The 22,217-nt window shown below is 40.5% G+C and overlaps 2 protein-coding genes and 1 long non-coding RNA gene across 6 annotated transcripts in view; 1 reads left to right on the forward strand and 2 right to left on the reverse strand.

Annotated features, from left to right (window-relative positions):
* Positions 1–1,638: 1,638 nt before the first annotated feature.
* ADAL (adenosine deaminase like) lies at positions 1,639–18,385 on the reverse strand. 2 transcript variants are annotated; one of them, XM_030577128.1, is made up of 10 exons: positions 18,097–18,385; positions 14,309–14,439; positions 13,609–13,669; positions 12,692–12,779; positions 11,488–11,569; positions 8,457–8,583; positions 6,926–7,006; positions 5,373–5,508; positions 4,208–4,308; positions 1,639–2,774 (listed from the first exon to the last, which is right to left on the reverse strand). In XM_030577128.1, the coding sequence occupies exons 1-10, from the start codon at positions 18,154–18,156 to the stop codon at positions 2,580–2,582; spliced, it is 1,062 nt and encodes a 353-aa protein (XP_030432988.1). In that variant the 5' UTR covers positions 18,157–18,385; the 3' UTR covers positions 1,639–2,579. The 2 variants fall into 2 exon arrangements, with proteins under 2 accessions (XP_030432988.1, XP_030432989.1); XM_030577129.1 differs by lacking the exon at positions 4,208–4,308 and having other exon boundaries at positions 2,689–2,774.
* Positions 18,386–18,465: 80 nt separating this feature from the next.
* On the forward strand, positions 18,466–19,599 carry LOC115658367. The gene is made up of 2 exons (XR_004002248.1): positions 18,466–19,260; positions 19,441–19,599. It is a non-coding gene; the product is annotated as an uncharacterized LOC115658367 (long non-coding RNA).
* Positions 19,394–22,217, reverse strand: part of TM2D3 (TM2 domain containing 3) — a 15,747-nt gene continuing 12,923 nt past the window's right edge. For 2 of the 3 annotated variants that reach the window (XM_030577131.1, XM_030577130.1), the window contains exon 6: positions 19,397–20,593. In XM_030577131.1, coding sequence (XP_030432991.1) covers positions 20,428–20,593 — 166 coding nt within the window. In that variant the 3' untranslated portion in view covers positions 19,397–20,427. Of the gene's footprint in view, positions 20,594–22,217 lie in introns of all 3 variants that reach the window. The other variant, XM_030577132.1, reaches the window with a different exon arrangement.

The raw sequence follows: 22,217 nt of genomic DNA on the forward strand, positions 1-22,217 counted from the left end.
AATGACATAGCTGAGAAAGCTCATCCTGCCACATAAACATTCTAACTATCTCCAGTTTTTATCATCATAAACCTTTTTCCAATTGGCTCAGCCACGACAGCAAGTTGCCCTGACATCTAGAGACCAAGGACTGGGATCCCATCACTAGGCTTGTGGAATCTGAGCCTATCACAAATATTTGGAGGCACTATATTAGGCATCCCCATGACGGTTGCAAGATCTCCCCCTCCTAAAAAGATTTTCAAGGGCCCAATTGTCTGAGTACCTGGCAGGATCACGCAGAGTAGAAGTGACAGTGACTGTTGACAGCGGCAACACATAACCTATATTAGTAGCCTTGTTACAAGATACAAAAAAATCATTACCCATGACGATTCTCATGAGTCAACAAACACTTGAAACAGCATAGCCAGTGACTCATTCAAATAGATTGCCTATATATCTTCAAAACATTCAGTACAGTCTACTTTCATTAGCACTGCAAAAAATGCTGTTTGTCATAGTCCATTAATAGTCTGGTCTCCTGAAACTCAGACAGCAAAGGGATTTCCTGAAGTAATAGGACCAGTTCTACACGGTGGAATCTCTTTCCTAATCTATGAAGTTAAATCCCAATTCCTAGTAAAATTACTTAAACTACTCACAAAACACAGTCTCTTAAGGGATATAGGAGCCACATATGGCAAGATTGTGTTGTCAATGATTCTTCTCCCGAAGAGTGACAGATCTATCAATGCATAAATTAATACCACTAACAAAAACTACATCTCGTTTCCCAAACTAAAGAGCTCCCCCCTGTGGTGTCAAAACAGACATGGTATCACTTAGTAGAAGGAAAGCATCTCTTATAAATGATACAACTTTACATAATTTGCTGCAGAATTTACATGCCTCCAATCTACAAACCCTGAGCAAAAACAAAAGTAGTGGTTTTAGAAACACACAGCATCAAAAAAGCTATTTTTTGTTTTAAAAAAAAATGGAAAGAAAAACTTTAAATTATAATAAAGCATTTTCAAAACAAAACCCCATAAATGTCACAGTTGTTGATTTTGGTTTTAGAATTTTTTTCTGCTTGCTAGTGTAACAGAGACACCGTAATACACTGTTAATTCTGAGTGTGTTGATAGTGTAGTTCAGTTTTATTGTCTCAGCGTATTCATTAAAACTACCCACAGAAAGCTTTGGTCAGACATCTATATCAGCAAGAACAGTCTAATATGTCTCTTAACTGAGTGTGAAGATCTTATTGACAAGTATTTTTTTCTCTCTGAGATTGTCCATATCTTTCTGCTCAATCAGCCTACTGAAGATTGATAAAAAAAAAAATATACATACTGTTTAGCACATTGTTGCTACATGTGTATTATGTTCTTTTCCTACTCAACGTTATTTTACGATGATGGTTCCAATATTTGTGATATTTCAACACATTTGAGCAAAAAGTACCATATATACTCGATCATAAGCCAGTTCGTTTATAAGCCAACCCTCCCCCTGCCCACATGGATAAGTAAAAATGGAAATTTTTTATGACTCATTCATAAGCCGACTTTATAATTCAGGGGTCAGCAAACTTTGGCTCCTGGGCCATCAGGATAAGCCGCTGGCAGGCTGAGATGGTTTGTTTACCTCAAGCATCCACAGGCATGGAGGTAAACCTAAGTAAACAAAGTGTCCCAGCCTACCAGCGGCTTACCCTGACAGGCCGGGACAGCAACCGGTGGGGAAATTTTGGAGAGGCGGGGGAGAGAGGCTGGGGGCCAGGGGAGTAACCCCTGTGACCACTCCCCACATGACCCTACCCCTAGCCCAGGACCCCCACACTCTCCCCATCCCATCTCTTCCCACCTTAGCTGGGGTGGGCCAGGTGAGGATGTCTCTGGCCTGGCCGGAGCTGCTCCAGCAGGCCAGGCCGGGCAGTGCGGCCGTAGCCTGCTCCAGTGGGCTGGGCCGGGCAGCATGGCTGCAGCCTGCTCCAGCATGCTGGGGCAGGCAGCACAGCTGCAGCCTGCTATGGCAGGTGGGGCCAGGCGGCACCGCCACAGCCTGCCAGCCCCAGAGCTGCAGCTGCTTCGGAGACTGCGGGGAGAACAGCGTGGCCAGAAGCAGAGAGACTCTGGCCCTGCCTCTTCCCTTCTGGCTCTGCTGCCTCTCCTGCTTCCTCTGTTGGGTGGAAGGACTGTGTCCCACCTCTCCCTCTCTGTACCCGTTCATAAGCTGACCCCCTTCTCTGATGCTTCCCTTTTTTACTAAAAAAATTTGTCTTATGAACGAGTATATATGGTAATTAAAAAAAACTAGTTTCTCTACAGTGAATATAGTATTTAGTACATGAAAAATCTGGAATTTTACTCACTGACAGACTTTTTTCAGACAAAGTGTGGAAAGGAACTTCTCTCTCATCCTGGTTAAATAAAGGACTGTTCCTGTAGCCCTTAACTCATATAATCAGAGGCTGCAGGACTGGACCCTATATTTGTATAAAAATTTAAAAGGCCAAAGACAGAATCGCTTAGGCGGATCATCCTTATTAACTGAGCTATTATATTCTGTTTTCATCTATTTATAACTATAGTTTAATTACTTAGCAGACTTGGTTTCAGTTTATGCCATTGTTCCTTTAGCTTCAATTTTATACTGTCTGAAGCAAAGATATAGTTGATTGATTCATAGGAGAGGTCCCACATCTGTGATGGCATCAGATTAAATGTTTTAGCAACCATATGGTACTCCTGAGACAGATCCGTTGCAAAGACACCTTTATCGTCAGTCTGGGGGTTTAAAAAAAAAAAAAAAGAACAATCATTCAGTGTGTCTAGCTTTGAAAAATAGGAAATTAATTTACAATCAGTTTCACCTTACTGTATTTCACAGTTTACTGCAGCTAGTACTTAGTCTATCTTTAATTAAGTACTGACTGATAGAATAAATACTAGCTGCAGTAAACTGTGAAATACAGTAAGGTGAAACTGATTGTAAATTAATATCAATATATCATCCAAAAATATCATATGCTGAACAAAGAAGGCTAAGTGAAAGAACAGTTCTTTTATAAAAATATATGATGTCTATAAAAACAGCCAGTCTTTGTGCTTTATTCTATGTCTCCTACTACACATGGAGCACCTCTCCAAATTAATCCATAAAGCTGCTCCTGCCACTCCTCCTCAAGACCACTTCTACCATGATGCCTACAGGGAAGTGATAATGGCTAGACAGAAGGCCTGTGGGGATTACTGGCACTTATTTCAAAACAATTCCGATGATTCAGAATCATCAAGTTTTTCACACGTGTAACTTATGTAAATGTGTGACCATATAACTGTTATCCTTTCCCCTTCCCTGTTCCGCCTCTGGCCTTCCCAACTCCTCCACCCCCCACTTACTAGCTGCACCTTGTCTTATACAAGAATATTTATCTTCCGGACAGGGTCTGTGTCATCCTGTACAACAGAGCCTAGTGCCATGGGTCCCTGACTTTGATTACGGTCCTTGGCTGCTACCATAATACAAAAGATAAATAATAACAATTAGATAAGCGTTGCCAGTTGAAATGTTCAAGTTAGGATCATTTAAGGACGAAGTTGGTCCCTGCTCCCTAATCCAGGGCTCTTGTGTGGGTTTATGAACCATGCAAGGAAGAGAGGTTCCTAAATTTCCCTTACTTAACTTGGCCACTGTGATGTTTTCTAACATGGATGTTTTTATAGATGCCAGCAATGGGAGCTGAGGTGCCTGGCATCTCACGGGATCAGGACTAATTACCTACAGAAGGAGTCCCATATTTTCCTCTGAATGCAACAGAAACATATTTGATATTATAAGGAAGTAATAATTACAAGGAATTACAATTTAAAAATATAAATATAGGGGCTAAGATGTTCAAATGCAATGTTCCCTGGTTCATACCAAAACCTATATAGACCCCAAATTTCATGTAAATCAGACTTCTAATCTACTGGGATTTGCTTCTTCAACAAAAACTAGAAGTTGAATAACAAGAATTTTCCTAGATTATTACTATATATTTCTCCCTAAACAAGGTATCAGATTTCTTATATGTGAGGTGAGAGAAATTCCCTGTCCAGTTGGCTCTTGTACAGATAGTAACAGGTATGTTTCTCTAACTTGGCTCCAGTGACTCAGTTTCCATGTTCTGTATGGTCAGCATCTAAGTGTATTCTGTACAATCAAAATGGCTTACACAAAGTACAGTAGGGTGGCCAATGTTGTACCAGTATCCAAAATGGTGTTTGTCACAGGAAGGTACAGTCTGACTTTTGAAGTTTGATGTCATACAAAGTTCTAAGTGATAAAAGGAAAAACTCTGAATTAAAAGAAAAAAACAAGGATAGGTACAGAATCAAAAAGATGATATTTGGGTAGATTAATGTACACATTTCAATCCATAGCTGAATAGTTCAGTGTTACCTGTTTTATAATTTTTTAAAAAGTTGTGGTGATTCATGATGCTTACAATATATTGTATATGCCAGTTAAGAACATATTCAAACATGGGAACAAAATGTTCATTTGTGCACACATGAAAATACCTGGATTTATACAGTCAAATGGGTGGTTAGGTGCACAGTTCACTAGTTGTGTGCCCAATTCAGGGTATTTGAAGAACTGGTGCACACATACATACACCACATGCACTGCTCAACTGGTCAAGTATGTTATGTTTTGGTTTTCTATCTTCATCTGAGGCATCCATTATTGGCCAATGCCAGAGGCATGATATCAGACTGGACAGATCAATGCTCCAGTATCACAATTCTTATGTCCCTATGTATTTGAAGCAGATATAAAACTTTGAACAGTCTGCACAAATGCTACTAAATCCTTTTACATAGCTTTAAAAGAAATTTCACTACACAAATTACTAAGGTGTAGTTTATTGATATTAACCGGGTGGCAACAGGTGTAAACACATGGCAATTTTGTACTGTTTTAATGTTCCCGATCTCTGTTTTCTGTTGTCCTTTTCCCACTATTTGTTGATTCTACACCAAGACTGGCATTAAACTGCTAAGAAGCACCAATATTTAGAATAGTGATGAAAGAATGTTTGTGTATATTGAAATATATGCATATAAAATACCTAGACATTTAATTAATGGCACTCAGTAAAAACGTTTAAAAATACTCTATGACCAATTTTGTTTTAAATGAGAAGCAGAAGCATTAGTAGAACACCATAGGTATCAGTTATTTTCTCACAGAATCCATTTATTTCCACATCACAAATATCTTTCCATATTTATTTCTGGGAGATATAAATCTACTCAGATTTACTGCATCATTTGCAAGATATAATGTATCAAAGCCTGAGTGCTACCAAGCAATTTTCTTATCTTCTTGCTTACCTATAGGTATGTGATTCTGTCTAACAAGCTGCACAAGGTCCTCTGAACCTGTTGCAGAGTTGAGAAATGTGCCATGTCCAATTCTGTCTGGAGGCAAACCAAGGAGAATTTTGGTCTCCTCTTCTTTATTTGGGATCTAAAACAGAATACACCCCCCACGCACAGAATCTGTAACACCACCATAATTCAGCTGAATAATCAAAGTTATACATCAGCCCCAGATCAGATCTGGGTTCTAGGTTTTTTGTATTTGTATATTTTATCAACAAAGAAAATGAGAAATAAGTGTGTGTGCTAATTAGTGTTAGTTATTATGTTTTGGAGAAGGAAGAGATGCAGGAACTGGAAGATGGAAGTGCACTCATTGGAAAGCAGATAAAAGGACAGATTACATTAGTTATTTGCACTTCTGAAATACTTTTGATTGGAGGACCTCAATTAGCTTTACAAACCTTAATGAAATAAGCCTCAACTACCTTGTGAAGGAAGGTTACAATTATCTCCAGTGTACAAATGGATAAACTGACTGCAGAACAGAGAAGTTACACAATAAGACAGAGGCAGAAAGAAGAAGGTGAGGCACTTGGAAGTACATTTTCAAAGCACTGCACAAGAGTTCCATGCAAAAAACTCATTAATAATATCATCTTTCATTTCCTAAAGGCACTATTTCTTTCAGAAATTAGAAGGTTTTCATTATTCATCAGGCCTGCTAAATCAAACTCTAGATGGATCTTCAATGTTAGAGATCATAAGCCAAATTCTCCTCATCTCACATACACTTACAGAGCTAAAAAAAGTCAACAGAACTATTCATGTGAGTAAAACAGGTACATAACAATATCTACTATATGATATTCCAGATATACTTCAGGTGGGTGGCAATGGATCAATCAATGTATGTGTAAATTTCAAATTAATACTGATACTTCTTAAATATATAATACAATAAATGACAGCCAACAGTTCCTCCAATAATCCTTAATGAGCAAGGCTTAGTCATGCTCTTGAATCAGGGTTTTCCCTATGATACTGAGGTCCTATCTGTTTCCATAATTTAATAATCATTTAAGGACCTTGCATGTTTTAAGGCAGGGTATGTTATGTTACTGGTATTCCTTCTGTGGTTCTCAACATTTATTGTATTATATCATCTACTGTATTGATCTATCCAAAATTAATACAAAATTCAAAACTGACAATAGCACCACTGAAACATTTTTTGTGACATCAGAAGTCACAGGAGTGGGGCCTGCATGATTCTCTGGTGGACTGTAACATCCCTAGAAAGGTAAGAGAGATTTAGTCAAGGTTACTTGATTAAGTTAGGTAGATGGTTGGTTTTTGGTACTTTATGGGTTTTTTCCCTTCAAAATACATATAGAGTGTTTACTTTAAATTTCTCTTTCCTAACCCCACATCTTCAAAATGCCACAAACTAGCATTACTTCGGCCTGAAAAACTGAAAATCCACAAATGTTACTTTTAGTTACAGTAGGTTTTTATTTAAAGGTGGCTGCAGAAAAAGGTTAGCACAAACATTAAGAATTTACCTCTGAAAGATGCAATGCCAGTTTCAGACCTGCCTTTTTTGCTTCAAAAAGGGGTTCAAAAAATTCTTTGCCATGTCCTGCCTTGAAGAAAAATCCAAACAATAATGCATGATTAATCAGGAGGTATTTTTTATTAAAACCTTTTCAATTATACAGTAATGATGAAGTTTCTGAATATTAATATAATTCATTTAAAAGCAGTTAATTTTAATAATTTTTCTTTTATAATCAAATATAGTGAATCAATTTTTTTCACTTCAGTTTGAGAACTATATTCTTCAATTTCTTTTCTTTATAACAGCAGCCTATTAGGTGCTTGTATTTTATGTCTACATGACCCCGCAGTTCAGACTATGGGATGTGAACTGCAGTGCAAACTGGCATGTTGCACTGTAACCAACCAGTGCTGATGGTGCAAACTAAAAGACACCTACTGCAATTCACACCCCCATAGACCAAACTGTGGGGCCTTGTAAATCAGCTTTAGTTCTCATTTTGTGTCTATTCTCAGTATTACTCAATATGCTTCAACCTCAATCAATCTGATACAATCAGAGCAAAGTATCAGAGGGGTAGCCCCGTTAGTCTGGATCTGTAAAAAGAAATAAAGAGTCCTGTGGCACCTTATAGACTAGCAGACATATTGGAGCATAAGCTTTCATGAGTGAATACCCACTTCATCAGAGGCAATGTAGTAGTGGATGCTTTCCTGGGCTCAGAAGTTGCTTTTAAGTTCCCTTTTTTGATAGTTGTGTATCATTTTGTACATTTTCAATTTTTTGTTAGAGACAAGAGTTGTTATCTTCACATCAGGAATATGAGCAAGACATTTAACCAACAGCCAGCAAGTTTACTGAATAACTATATAGTGGAAACAGTGAAACTGACTACAGACCAAGTGTTATTAAATGTACAAGTAAACAGTGAGATAATAGAGAGAAATGTATTTCCCTAATTCTTTTCAGTTCAGCAAATGTTACTAGTAACAACACATCAGTGTGTTTATTTTAGTTGATGGTGACCTTTATGTAAAGGGCAGTAGTTAAGAACTAAAACAACTTTCTGTCCAATCCCCTCAACTCCTTCATACATTCCCAAGTCAAGTAAAATGACTAAAAACAGGAAGATAGAGTTTGCCAGGCAAGAGCCATCATTCCAAGTACTACTTTGACTACTACTACCCGTTTTTCTGTCTTTAGATCATGTGCCTTCTTTTATGTTTGAAAAACACCTTATATAACATTGTTGGTATTACTTAAAAGAAATTATATAATAATAATAGCAACAACATATTCTGCCTTCAGTGTTGACCAATATCTGGTGCTTCAGATGAAGGCAAAAGCACTCCAAAATGCATCTATACCCATTTATATAATGGTTTAGATGGGGGGAAATAGTCGTTCCTAACCCTTGCCATTAACAGTTAATGCCCCCAAAGGAAAATTATCCAAAGCACTAAGAGTAAAAATAAAATTTGATACTATAATCATTACAATAATAAAAGTATCCATCTTCAAGGAAAGTAACTTACGGTGGGATCACCACTGAGGTCAAGCCCTACCACAATCCCGTCGGTGGAAAGGAGGAACTCTTCAGCAAGTTTAACAGTTTGCTTGGCAACGATAGGTCCCCCTCTTCTATCTGTTGCTATTAAAAACCTAGAGCAGAGGTGTACATCTTACATTAAATCTAAACAGTAATAGCAGGTGACTGACAAAGAAAATCTGTTACCAGCAAAAGCAACAATGCACTCATAACTTAAATAGAAATTGCTTCTTTTGTCACAACTGTTACGGTAAAGCTCTGATGGCAAGAAAGAGGATAATTATGCATGTACAGAGAAGCACACAACAATACCAGTGCACTGCGCTGTTATCACAGTGGCTGAATGACACATCTCTAATGCCCAGATGCATACCCACTCTAATTCCAGCGTTATGTTCATGGCATCTCCCTTCCAGACATACTGCCTCCACTCTAGCGGCAAAAATGTAATACTGAAACAAAGGACTGGGCATATATAGCTGAACACAGGGAACTGGAACTCAACTCTCTCTTGGGATAAACTGATTTTCTTTCATTTTCTTTTAATAATTTTATTGGTGTGGTTTGGTTCTTCCTTTTTCATAAAACCAAAACAACTTTTTCCAGGCTCTGGAAAAGGAAAGATCTGGTAAGCTACATCTCCAGAGAAGGACTGCTAAACACTTCTTAAAAAACATACATCATCTCACATAAGACACAGCAAAAAGTTCTCCTGTCCTCTGGACAGGCATCATCCTTTCAGCCATTGCCTATACTGGCATCAGGTCCCCATCTGGCTACTAGCCCCTGCATACCAACGGTCTGACTTTCATATATCAACTCTTTCTCTGAAGCTACTACCAATGCTGTTTTCTGGATTAGCCAGCAAGACCTACCAGCTCAGACAATTCAGTCCCTCCCTTCTACAAAGAGCTTAGAATTTGACCTCTGGGTATGGCTACATTTGGAATTTCAAAGCGCTGCCCCGGCAGCGCTGCGGGAGCACTGCCCCAGCAGCGCTTTGAAGTGTGAGTGTAGTCGGAGCGGCAGCGCTGGGAGAGAGCTCTCCCAGCACTGCATGTAAATCACATCCCTTATGGGTGTAGCATGCAGCGCTGGGAACCGCGCTCCGAGCATTGCTGCCCTGATTACACTTACGCTTTACAGCGCTGTATCTTGCAGCGCTCAGGGGGGTGTTTTTTCACACCCCAATTGCAGCGCTGTAAAGTGTGAGTGTAGCCAAGGCCTCTGCAACATCCTACATCTCAGGCACAGGCAGAAGATATTAAGGCCAATCCACAAGATACTAAAGCACCTCCGAACTGGCTGGATAAAAGCTGGCAACTGTGACATATCATTATATTGTTATGATGTAATGTATACAAATGATATATGTATCTTAATTCACATTTATACCTAGTTTGTTATTATTACACCTCTACTATTAAAAGGTGCAATATATTTTGCCACAAAAAAACTTTATGGTCCAAATTTTCAGAGGCAACATGTAGCAAACAGAAAAACATATTTGAATTTTAGAGTGCAAAAAGTTAACTGTGTTCACACATAAGTGACCCTGTGGGGGATGCAATTACCCATTCAGGCTGCACAATGTGGATTTCTGCAGGTGCACCACTGCAACACTCTTTAAAAAGGTAGCCCTGTATCTTATATAGTTTACAGAAGGCCCATGAAAGAGGTCAAGAACTAAGGACAACTTTTCAGAGCAGATTTTTAATCTGTATTATTAGTTTCTTGCAAAAAATAATTGTATAGTTCCCACAGAGGAAAGCTGGATCCCTAACTAGTGGCTGTTTATCTTCTTTGGGTTTTACACCATTTAGTTATCAAGTTTCCAACTTACAAACAATTCTGAGAGGTTTTAATAAACTTATTTTGTTATTGGTTTACATCCTTTGAGTTTCTCCTTGATTTTTCAATTCTCAAAAACAAGTGAAACTCAGAAGAAAATTGTACATGGTAACCAGTGCTCCTGCATACAGCTACACAGGTACTGTCTGTGCAGTGTGGGCTTTTTTTTCCACTACATTAACTTCACTGGGGTGGGTTGGTCATTTTAAAATAATGTAAACTTTTTTAAAATTGTCCAATATATTTGTAGTTTTTATTTGTTTATGGTTGGTAGTTTTGTGTTTGTTGATTTTTTGTTTGTGGGTGTTTTTTGTTTGTTTTAAAGAGGAACAAAACTGCCCAGGGTTTATGCATGATAAAAGTCTGACAGGCCATTTCACAGTAAAAGCAGCTTTCCTAGAGAATCAAAGTAAGCATGTTAGTTAAACAGTTCGGGGTTCAGTAATTAGCCAGTCAAGGGCTGCAGCACTCTCATTGTGATTACTGTATTATTTCAAAGAATATCACTAAAATTCCATAACAGAGGGGAAGACACATATCTATATTGGTGATTATTAGGTTCACTTTCGATAGCTGGTTTAAAATTCAAGTTTATATTATCTGTTAAATTACTAATAGAAACTGTAGTGTCTTTCTAAGGCCTGATCTACACACAGTCATTGTATCAGTATAATTAATTTGGTAGGGGGCTGATTTTTTTAACAAAACTAGTACAACCCTTCATCTGGATACAGTTATGCAAGTATAATGGTGCCCTATACCTTTGTAGTATATTCCGCTCCCTATACTGGTATAACTACATCAGCACTGGAAGGAGGCAGGGAGAGCTGTACTGCTTTAACTATGCCTGTATCTGTATGATTAAAGTGATACAACTTTTGTGACAGACAGGCCTTTAGTCTGGTATTTCCTGAGGGCACTGCTTTTGCTATAAAACATTGCAGAGAATGGAGACTTTAGAAATCTCAGCCAGTTTTGCTCTCTATTTAGTAATAGGGATAATAAAATACATTTCAATATCTAAATTGCTAGGTTTGCTAGGTTTTAAGTCAAAAATCATCTGATTGCTATACAAATTCCTCCTGTGCATTCATGATCTGTCAACCTGGGCCAAACACCAGGCTCATACCAAAATCCTAAATCAGAAGATTTTCACATTATTTTACCTGACATCTATATCCAAATCCTGCTCTTTGCACTGTTTTATTCCTTCAAGTACAGCTTCCACATATGTCCTTTTCGTCATACCTATAACACACACACACAAGCATATGCACACCTGATCTGAGTAGATATAAGTGGACTGATTATAAAAAATTACATTTGATAAAATCCTAGATTGTCCATGAAAATATTTTTCATTTTAACTTTCCCCCCCATTTTACTCTTTGATCTTATATTTTATTTGCACTTTGGGATGGTAGTTTCATTTTGCACCTTGATTTTATTCTGTGATTTTACATTTTCTATAGGACTGGTTTTACCAACAAATGTAATTTTACTCTGAAGCCTCCCTTTGGATTTTGTTTGCTCTGAGTTTGTGGAGAAAAAAAAAAATAACTGTACAAAAGAATCTAACAGTAGGGTTTCCTGATGCACCACTAAAATATTTGTTTAAAAACAATTAAAAGGTTAAGAGAAATAAGAAAGAAAATGTATCAGCTATTATAAGAAACAAAACTATAATAAGGCTATGTCTCCACTACAGCCTATGTCGCCATCATTTACGTCACTCCTGGGTACAAATAAAATCCCCCCCAAGTGACATAAGTTACATCGACATAAGCACGTGTGTGCACAGAGCAGAGGTGATTTTATTATGCCAACAGGAGAGCTCGAATAGAATAAGATATCAGACTAAACTGAATAGCCTAAATTTATCACTGGATAGTGAAGTAATGACAGGAAAGAATTTAGCTCAATGTGTAATTCCCTCCCTCAACCACCAAATCTTACTAAAAGGAAAATTGTATCCATATTATCATTTTCATTATTCAGTTCACTGCAAATAATTATATTTATAACACTGAATATACATATGTGTGTGTATTGTTTTTATTTATATTTTTATATAAATATACAGGTTAAGAAAAAATCATTCCTGGAGCAATTCCACGGGCTTCACTGAAATTACAAAAGGAATTTGTCACTATATGAAAGATTTGACAGTGGGACATTCACTGATTTGCTTCTAAATCTGCCACATTTACTCAATCAACTGAATTTCAAAAGTGACTCCAGCAGTTATTTACATGTCAATCATAATTCACTTGGTACTTTCCAAAACATATTGTTAATATTAACTTTATAAATGTGAGAGGTTCTATAATATAATCCAGAATACTAATTAAAAGACAGAACACTTTGTACCAGTGCCATTTTCCTCTCTAGGTGTGCTCCTTAACTCCAGATACTTGACACCATCGGCAGCAAATTCTTTAATAACATCTTTAGTTACCTGGTTAAAAACAGCATATACAATATTTTGAAATTAAAGATTTATAATTTGTTACACTGGATGAATCTTAAAGATAAAGACATGCAGGTAAGCTTTCAGTGTGAAACATGGAAATATAGTTACATAACATTAATAGGAGTTACTGTCTAAATCCCACGGTGTTTACATCTCTGTCCAGTTGTACCAGGGTATCAAAAGCTGCTCTGGCCAATGGGGATTTCAGTGCCCTACCGATGGCAATGACCTCTTTCTTGGCAATCCTGACCACTTGGAGGGTTGTACTGGCTGCCTGAAACCCCTTCTGGAGAGGAACAGTTCACAACACTTTGCCCCACTCCACATCCTGAGATAGGCTTTCCCACCAGCAGATCTCCCTCTCTGTGCTGGACCCAGAAGTGAACATAGTACAGCTCTAGTAAGGAACTCTGCATATACACTGAGACAAAGAAGTATTAGGAGACTCTGCTAAATTAAAGCATAGATAAATATGAATGAATATCACATTCATAAGTGATCATCAGTTCAGTCATCTGAGAGCACAGACTGACTTCCAATATTGGTAGCTCACTGCTCTGAAGGAAAAAAGAACGAAAATGTCAGGTAGAATCTGGCATTTCTAAATTCTCACTTTTTACAGAAATTTTTTACATGCCATTGATTGTAACATATTACTGAATCTCTGAGCTCAATAATTTACAGTCAGCTCAATTTGGCTTTTACACATTGGGCACAGATACAAGTGCAATAACTTTTCTTGCTACCTTTGCAAGGAGTTGTTTTTGAAAGAAAAATGCTCTGATTTTTTAAAACAAAGCCCTGTACAACTTACCATTAATATATCTTCAGTCCTACTGGTAATCCGATGAATGATATTAAACATCTGAAAACATCTACAACACAAAAGTTCAAAGGCTAAGCATATAAAAGTGTGCTAGTGCGATGAGCACTCTCAATTGCAAACCCATGCCTAAATAACATGTATTTACTGGCTTTGCTGCAGCACAGGCTGAATCATCATAATTGTCCTTTCTGGCCTTAAAAATTATTGATTCAGTAGTGATTAAATGTAGAGCATGTATAGTGTAAAGCATTTACGAAGAATCTTTGTTTTCCTATGTGTTAAGTTACTGGCTATATTCATGTCCAACTAGGAAATCTTTCATGACTGGATTTTCTCTAAAGAGCCCATGCTCTATGTAAATATTTTCTATCATTTGATTAAAAGGAAAACAAATTAATAACGAAGATAACAAGGGATACATGTTCCATTTGCACACAAGAAAGAAGTGACCTCACAGATTTAAGAAATGAAAAACTATCTTCCCCTAAGGACATTTTTTAAAAGTAATAATTTTCTTAATGGTTTTATGTGAAAATTTGATTAAAGTACATAGTGCAACCTTCAATTTTAATTATGTTTTCTACAGTCACACAGTGCAAGCTTACAGATTCCACTGGTTTCAATGTCTTCATAAAGGACTTGGGGGTGGGGTGGGGTGGAATTAAGGTTGTAACTTATAGATACTCACTCTTCTAAAGTCCTTTTCTTCCCCTTGTCAATCATTGTCATTCCATTATGGATTTGAAGATATCGTTTCTGAGCCAGAAGTTTCTTCATAGTAACAGAACTGATGGAGCCATTCAAGTGGGCGTGGAGCTCCTAAGTTATAAACAAATCAAGAGGAGTGGAGGGTATATTTAATTTCAATTAGATTTCAGGGTTGTTGTTTTTTTTCTTTTATGTTGTTTGAAAATAAAACATTTCCCTACCAATCCTGTCTCTACATTTGGCAGATAATAACTGTTTTGACTTGGGTTTCTATAGGTCTGTGCCCCAGATGAGACTGTCTTATTTATGTCTCATTGCGAGCATTAGCAGTGGTATCAGCAAGACTGTAGGTGCCACTATGAAGAGTGTTGAAGTCTCAGGTAACGACTGCAGCAGAACACCTTGGGAGGGGGAGGGACAACAAATCTTACTTTTTAAGATTTTAAAAATAATTTAGAACATGAGCACTATTCCTTACTCAATTTATAACAGGTCAAATCTGGGCCTAAATTGGTTCACAGTTTCTTTTTAATTAGACCAAAAAAGCAGCATTTTTTCTACCCAGACATATTCTCTCTTTTCTCATACTCTTCAGAGCACATAAAAGCATAGTGAGCTCTCACTTCCCTCTATAAACAGGAAACAAAATTAACAATTGAACTGTACTCCTTGCATTTAGAACTCACAACTTGTTCCAGCCTCTCTCTTGAACACAGTCACCTTTTACTCAGCCAGGGCTTTGGAGCAGAGCCCAGGGCTGGAGTGCAGAGCAGCTCCAGAGCAGTGGAGCTGCAGGATTTTGCCTGGAGCTGGAGCGGAGCTAGAGAACAGCTCCAAAGCCCTGTACTCAGCTCTCCACTTCATTAAGCATCGCCCTCATCTCTGTCCCTTCTCACAATCTTGCTGCCCGTCATTTGAAACAGTCTTCTTGTGTTGCTCCATCTTACTTCAAAATCTGTCTGCAAAATACCTAGCTTGTCCCACACATCTTCACTCTCCTGCCCCTTCCCCTTTTGGCACCTGTTTTTATTAGAGCAAAAATTGGCAAAATGTTTTCACAAAATGCTTGACGGATAAATATGATGACATTTTTACTGCTGTAAAACACTTTCAAACAATATCATACTACTAAATGTACAATAAAACATAGAAGGGGTGACTGTCAGAAGTGCTGAACAGACACAAGTCCAATTAATAGGTGCTCTGGCTACTTACCACTTCTGGAAATCAAGTCCAGAAACTAATTCTAATAAAAGGCATGGTTGTTCCACATAATATGCAATAAAACGCCTTGCAGAATTCATTATGAAAATCTGCCACCCACAAAAAGACAAGATACTTTGCAAGGATGCCTTCAAAACATCTTTTTGCAATGAAAGCATCAAAATGTAGAAAAAGACGGTGTCAATAATATCTGTTTTGATCATGTACCTGTGCCAATTTTAATGAATAAACACTCAAATGGTAGATGTGGTAGACGTGAAAGTTGTTGTACACAACTCCAGAATTGTTGAGCTGATAATAGTTCCAGGAACATATAGCAAACAATGATAGCAGGAATGTGCCAGACCACACCCGTTAGAATGCAGCCAAAACTGCTATCAGAAGCAGACTTATAGAGATGGCCTCAGAAAAAAAAAAAAAAAAGGCAAAAAAAAAGAAATATGTTGAATTGATTTGCTTGCAAAATAAATCTACAGACCATGAAAAAGAGTTGTACAGAGTCAGGCTATACAAAAATTTTAAACATTTTATCGGTGGTTGAAATCAATTAAATTGAGTACTTTTGGACAAATAAACATGACACAATGGGTTGTATTGCAGCTTGTTAGGAACCCAGGAGCTATTTGCTTGAACCTTTTCCTTGAGAGGGTATGGCTACATTTGGAATTTCAAAGCGCTGCCGCGGCAGCGCTGCGGGAGTGCTGCCGCGGCAGCGCTGCGGGAGTGCTGCCGCGGCAGCGCTGCGGGAGTGTGAGTGTAGTCAGAGCGGCAGCGCTGGGAGAGAGCTCTCCCAGCGCTGCATGTAAACCACATCCCTTATGGGTGTAGCGTGCAGCGCTGGGAGCCGCGCTCCCAGCGCTGCTGCCCTGATTACACTGACGCTTTACAGCGCTGTATCTTGCAGCGCTCAGGGAGGTGTTTTTTCACACCCCAGTTGCAGTGCTGTAAAGTGTGCCAAGCCCAGAGATGGGCAGAAATTCCTTTTGTTCAAATACACTGCCAATAAAGACCTACAGCTGATCAATTTTGTCCTCATCCTCAAATTGCAATTATGCTTTTAGTAGCTGTACAATTCATTCGATCTGTACGCTGCAATTACAAGTGGTTCCTGCAAAAAGTATCACAGCACACTATTACTAAAAATGCTTACTTTCTCATTTACCATTTAATTATAAATCAATTGGAAAATAAATACTGTACTTACATTTCAGTGCATAGTATATAGAGCAATATAAACAAGAAATTTTCTGTATGACATTTTAGTTTGTACTGACTTCGCTAGTGCTTTTTATGTGGCCTGTTGTAAAACTAGGCAAATGTCTTGATGAGTAAATGTACCGCCCTCTGGAAGACCTCTGCATACCCCCAGGGATACACACACCCCTGGTTGAGAACCACTGGTGCAGAGGGTCCTACAGGCAAAAGAGTGAAGGACAGGAACTGCTCACCCTGTAAAAGTGGCAGCAGAAGCGGCTCCACATCAGAGCTGCAATATTTCACTTGTGTAAAACACGCAGTGAGCACAGTCGACAGAGACCCCCGAGGATCTGTAGGCTGGTGCACAGAGGATACAGCACCATTGTGATGGCTGAGCTCCTGTCGTCCCACCCCAATTCTGTTGCAACCAGAGGCAAGAAGGGCAGATTTACTCCTACAGGCACAAGAGTTGACAGAGTGAAGCTGTCCGAATAAAGATGGGAAACACTCACATTGTAGAAGAATTGAATTGTCAATGTGAGTGACTTTTTTTCCCCCTTAAAGGCAGTACAACTAGCTCCATCTTTAAAGAAAATGTTCAGTGCAACGTGACAGCCTGGGTCCAGGAAAAAAAACTATGGAAGCCAAAAAAAGGCTGCAGCCCTTAATCTGTATGTCTTCTCGACTGCAATCACTCTACAGAGCTCCCAGCACAAGAGCCAAAAGGTGCTGGCCGATGTTCTGGGGTGCCTGCGTCTCCTCAAATGTAGGTGGCTTTACAAATGAGGAGTTGACATGAGCAGGGCTACTGCCCCAGCCACTCTGCGGATGAACTCTCACTGACCACCCACCCCCACTTAGAAGAAAGGTGAACCGCAGTCAGACCCTGCCCAGCGTAGCACTGAATGCTGTCAAACTCTATTCCCCGCCGGGCAAGTGGGGCGAGACATAAAAGATGCATAACGAAGAACAGACACCTGGGCTGCTGGTCTTCACTGCACATAGCACAGCGCATTCCCCAGCGAGGGCAGCGCGGTACACTGGCACTTTACAGCGCTGCAACTTTTGCGCTCAGGGGAGTGAAAAAACACCCCCCTGAGCGCTGCAAGATACAGCGCTGTAAAGCCTCATAATCAGTGCCGCAGCGCTGGGAGCCCGGCTCCCAGCGCTGCAAGCTACACCCCTAAGGGATGTGGTTTACTGCAGCGCTGGCGCTCAGACTACACTCACACTAATTTCAAGTGTAGCCATCAGGCAGCTGCAGGGAATAACCAGCCCAGCCACCGGGAACGTGGAGAAAGGGCGGGGACCGGGTGCCCGGCCCATGGGACCTGACGCAGCGCTCACCACTTTAGGAAGCTCCCTGTAAAAGCGCAGCTGCCGCTCTTGGTCCGCGTCGGACGCCATAGTCTGTCTGCCGGACAGAGTGAAGCACGTCACATGGCAGCGTCACTGCTGCAGACGCCGCCGCTCCCCCCACCCCGGGGCAGCGCGCGTCCCTGCCCTCAGCTGCTTTCCACAAGTGTCCAGCCCCTCCTCCTCCTCCAGACGGGCGACAGCGGCAGGCTTCTCCCTGAGGCTCCCGCACCTGGGCTGGGATTGGCAGGGCCTTTGCCACCATGTCGGTTTGCTTTGTGGCCAATATACCAGGCACTGAAATTAACGGAGCTCCTTCCCTGAGGGAGGTACAGGCTGGTGGGCATGACTGCTGCCATCCCTGTGCCACACAACACGCCACTGCTCCATGAGAACAGGAGACAGACTAGAGCTGGCACAGCAAGATAAGGAGGAGAAGCAAACAGATTCCCGGGTTATTTTCTTGAGGATAAATGACCGTGCTTGATAGGTACAGTTTGAGAAGTATCAAGACATGAAACAGAAAGCAGCGACTTTTAACCAATCAACACCCAATGGGAGAGCTGGCTAGGCATAGACGACCTCAACACCAAAGCACTGAGTCAATAGGTAATGCTCCGTAATGCTTTGCTTATAGGCTTGGCTTCATTTGAGCTGGTCTGGAGTATTAGGCTATAACAGCACTTCTTTGAAACTGGTATCTTGTTCGCCACAATTTCAGCTTCCATAAAAGTTAGTGCCAGTTTAGTCACAAAGCCTCAAAAATGTGAACTGTGTGTTCCCAACTCAGCAATATCAGTAACTCTGTGGAAACTCTGGAACAACGGCTCTGACAGGTGTGACCTAACCATTCATCTCAGGAAAATATTGTCAATGGATACCTTCGTTAAAGTTGCCATTTGAACTAATTTCATTGCTCCTGTAAGAACTGGGAGGAACACAGATCTGTAGTTTACTGTGAGTGACATCTCACTGTGCTAAAAAAAATGGTGGCATTTGAACTATATCACCACTTCTTTCCCCTTAAATAAGAGGAACCATGCCAAAGAAGCCCAATGGAGCCTAGAAGCATATTCAAGTCCTAGCAAGGGGAAGCCAAATATAGTGGAGCTCATAGAATCTGCACAATAAACTGTAAAAGAGCAGCTTACACAGGTGAAGTATATTTTGCAGGCAGAGCTGCCAAGAGCATTACTATTTTCCTCCTCTCCCCTTTCCAGATGCATGTATAGTTTGAAAGAGGGGCAGCAAGAAATAAACTGAATATAAAATAAAAACACTACTTCCATTAATTTTCATCATATTTAATTCAATGTACGTTTATCCAACTGACAGTTTTCAGTGTTGTGCAGTTAGTGCTGCAGAAGCCAAGGAGTCTTGCCACATGATTTAAGACTGGATTGCTACAGAGGACCTTGGAAAGAGGACATGTAGGTGAGAGGTAAGACTTAAAAAAAAAACAAAAAAAAAGTTGAAAATATGAATTGCCTAATTAGAAAAAAAAAAGATCAGAAAACAAATGTTACAGCCTTCTAGAATGTTTCCATAATGTCACTGAAGGTTAGTACAAGTAAACATCAGACAACATTTCAATAAGAAAATACTTTGTTACCAAATCTTCAGCTGATAAGTTAATCACCAGATCTCCTTTTTGGATTTAAATTTTAATACCCTGTAATTTTGAGAGCACAAAAATTAAGCCATATACAATGCTCTCTGAGGTCTAGGCCAAGCAGAAACTCCATCACGCTGGAAAGAGTCCTACAGTGTTCTTTACAATGACAGCAGAAATATTAAGTTTGTGATATCCCCAAGTGAAAAGCAGAAGAGAAACTACATGTAATTAAGATTACAATAGTTGGCAATCTACATATGCCCAAATAGGTTTAGGTTTACACAAGCACTTTATCTTGCCATAAACATGAAAAAAAATCTTGCAAGCATATTTAGGGAAGCTAGTTAGAGAGCTAAATTCAGACAACACACAAATATGAAGTAAGCAATTCTTAATTTAATATTTTAATTAGTTTATATTTTCTTCAGGAACAGTAGTCAACTTGTTTAGCCGTGCAACTTAAACTTTTTTCATAGAAAAAAACAGTACTTGCAAGCCGAAGGAAATTAATTACAAATAAACACTGTTCAGTGATCCATTCATTTATTTTACCTTAGTTCAAGGCAGGCTAAGTACAGATACTGTACATTAAAATATGTGCACACAGGGAATGTGTTCCTAGTTCTACCATTAAGGACCAATTTCTACATTGTTTTTTAGGCCTTTTCCCAAATTTGATCCTTCTCTGAAGCATGTTTTGTGTGTACTTAAATGTAGAGAGATCCATCTGCAGGCCCCACATATCCAACTCCTATCAGTAGCACATCTATTAGTGTCCATATTCCCAGTCCACCAAAGCTGAAGAGTTTGCCCAGACCTTCCCTCCACTGGCCCAAGTAGAAGCGATCTGCTCCAAATCCACCAAGGGTGATGCTAGGAATACAACATAACAATTCATTAAAATAGTTGTGGAGAATCCCGAATTTGGATGTCAACTCACCTTTAAATATTTACAGCACACTGATAGTAATTTTATATCATATCATATAGGGTCAGGAAACTATGAATATCTTATGCAAAGTGGCTGGAGGACTTTAAAAGCAACAGTGGTAAAAATGTTTTTGATAGAAATATTAATTAAAAAGCACTAGTTCTTAATTTAAAATATTTATCCAAGTCTTTTGTGAAACTCTGCAGATACAAGATATGAAATAATGTATGTTATTTTAAGCTTCTTTTCATAATAATAAAGTTGGCCAGTAGGCTGCTCTGACTTTGGGCTCCAAGTTTCCTGAACTGGCAGAGGCTGGAAAACACTCGAGAGAGGAGGAGACTCTGCTCTTGTGGTGTTTGGGTAAAGCTTAGTGTCTCCAGCTGCAGGCAGAGAAGGGAATGGTTCTACCTCCAAAAGAGAGCATGGGCTTGTCTACATCAGAAAGTTGCAGCGCTGGTGAGGGAGTTACAGCGCTGCAACTTTGAAGGTGTACACATCTGCAGGGCACCACCAGCGCTGCAACTCCCTGTTTGCAGCGCTGGCCGTACTCCCGTTTTGTCTTGGGTGTAGAGGATCCAGCGCTGGTGATCCAGCGCTGGTAATCCAATGTAGACAGTTACCAGCGCTTTTCTTGACCTCCGTGGAAGGAGGAAGCCTCTGGTAATCAAGCTGGTTTCCTTTCCCGGTTTGCTCTCTCGGTCCCGGAGCCACCCAGCAAACCGCAGGGAAGGAGACCTGCTTGCTCGGGGTTCCGGGACCGAGAGAGCAAACCGGGAAAGGAGACCAGCTTCGCCGCGGTTTGCTCTCGCGTTCCCGGAGCCAGCCAGCAAACCGCAGGGAAGGAGACCTGCTTGCTCGGGGTTCCGGGACCGAGAGAGCAAACCGGGAACGCCGCGGTTTGCTCTCTTGGTCCCGGAGCCAGCCAGCAAACCGCAGGGAAGGAGACCTGCTTGCTCGGGGTTCCGGGACCGAGAGAGCAAACCGGGAACGCCGCGGTTTGCTCTCTCGGTCCCGGAGCCACCCAGCAAACCGCAGGGAAGGAGACCTGCTTGCTCGGGGTTCCGGGACCGAGAGAGCAAACCGGGAAAGGAAACCAGCTTCGCCGCGGTTTGCTCTCTCGGTCCCGGAACCCCGAGCAAGCAGGTCTCCTTCCCTGCGGTTTGCTGGGTGGCTCCGGGACCGAGAGAGCAAACCGCGGCGTTCCCGGTTTGCTCTCTCGGTGCCGGAACCCCGAGCAAGCAGGTCTCCTTCCCTGCGGTTTGCTGGCTGGCTCCGGGACCGAGAGAGCAAACCGCGGCGTTCCCGGTTTGCTCTCTCGGTCCCGGAGCCCCGAGCAAGCAGGTCTCCTTCCCTGCGGTTTGCTGGGTGGCTCCGGGACCGAGAGAGCAAACCACGGGGAAGCTGGTTTCCTTTCCCGGTTTGCTCTCTCGTCCCGGAACCCCCCTTGAAGCCGCCCAACAGCGCTGCAGTGTGGCCACATCTAACACCACTTGCAGCGCTGGTTGCTGTAAGTGTGGCCACTCTGCAGCGCTGGCCCTATACAGCTGTACTAATACAGCTGTA

The sequence above is a fragment of the Gopherus evgoodei genome, chromosome 10 (genome assembly GCF_007399415.2).
Source record: "Gopherus evgoodei ecotype Sinaloan lineage chromosome 10, rGopEvg1_v1.p, whole genome shotgun sequence".
NCBI lineage: Eukaryota > Metazoa > Chordata > Testudines > Testudinidae > Gopherus > Gopherus evgoodei.

Coding starts and splice junctions, on each gene's coding strand:
- ADAL (XM_030577128.1), bottom strand. CDS start 18,156: ATGGCGTCCGACGCGGACCAAGAGCGGCAGCTGCGCTTTTACAGGGAG. Junction 14,440..18,096: donor ACAGGGAGCTTCCTAAAGTG/GTGAGCGCTGCG, acceptor TTTATAACTTAG/GAGCTCCACGCCCACTTGAA. Junction 12,780..13,608: donor GGACTGAAGATATATTAATG/GTAAGTTGTACA, acceptor GTTTTTAACCAG/GTAACTAAAGATGTTATTAA.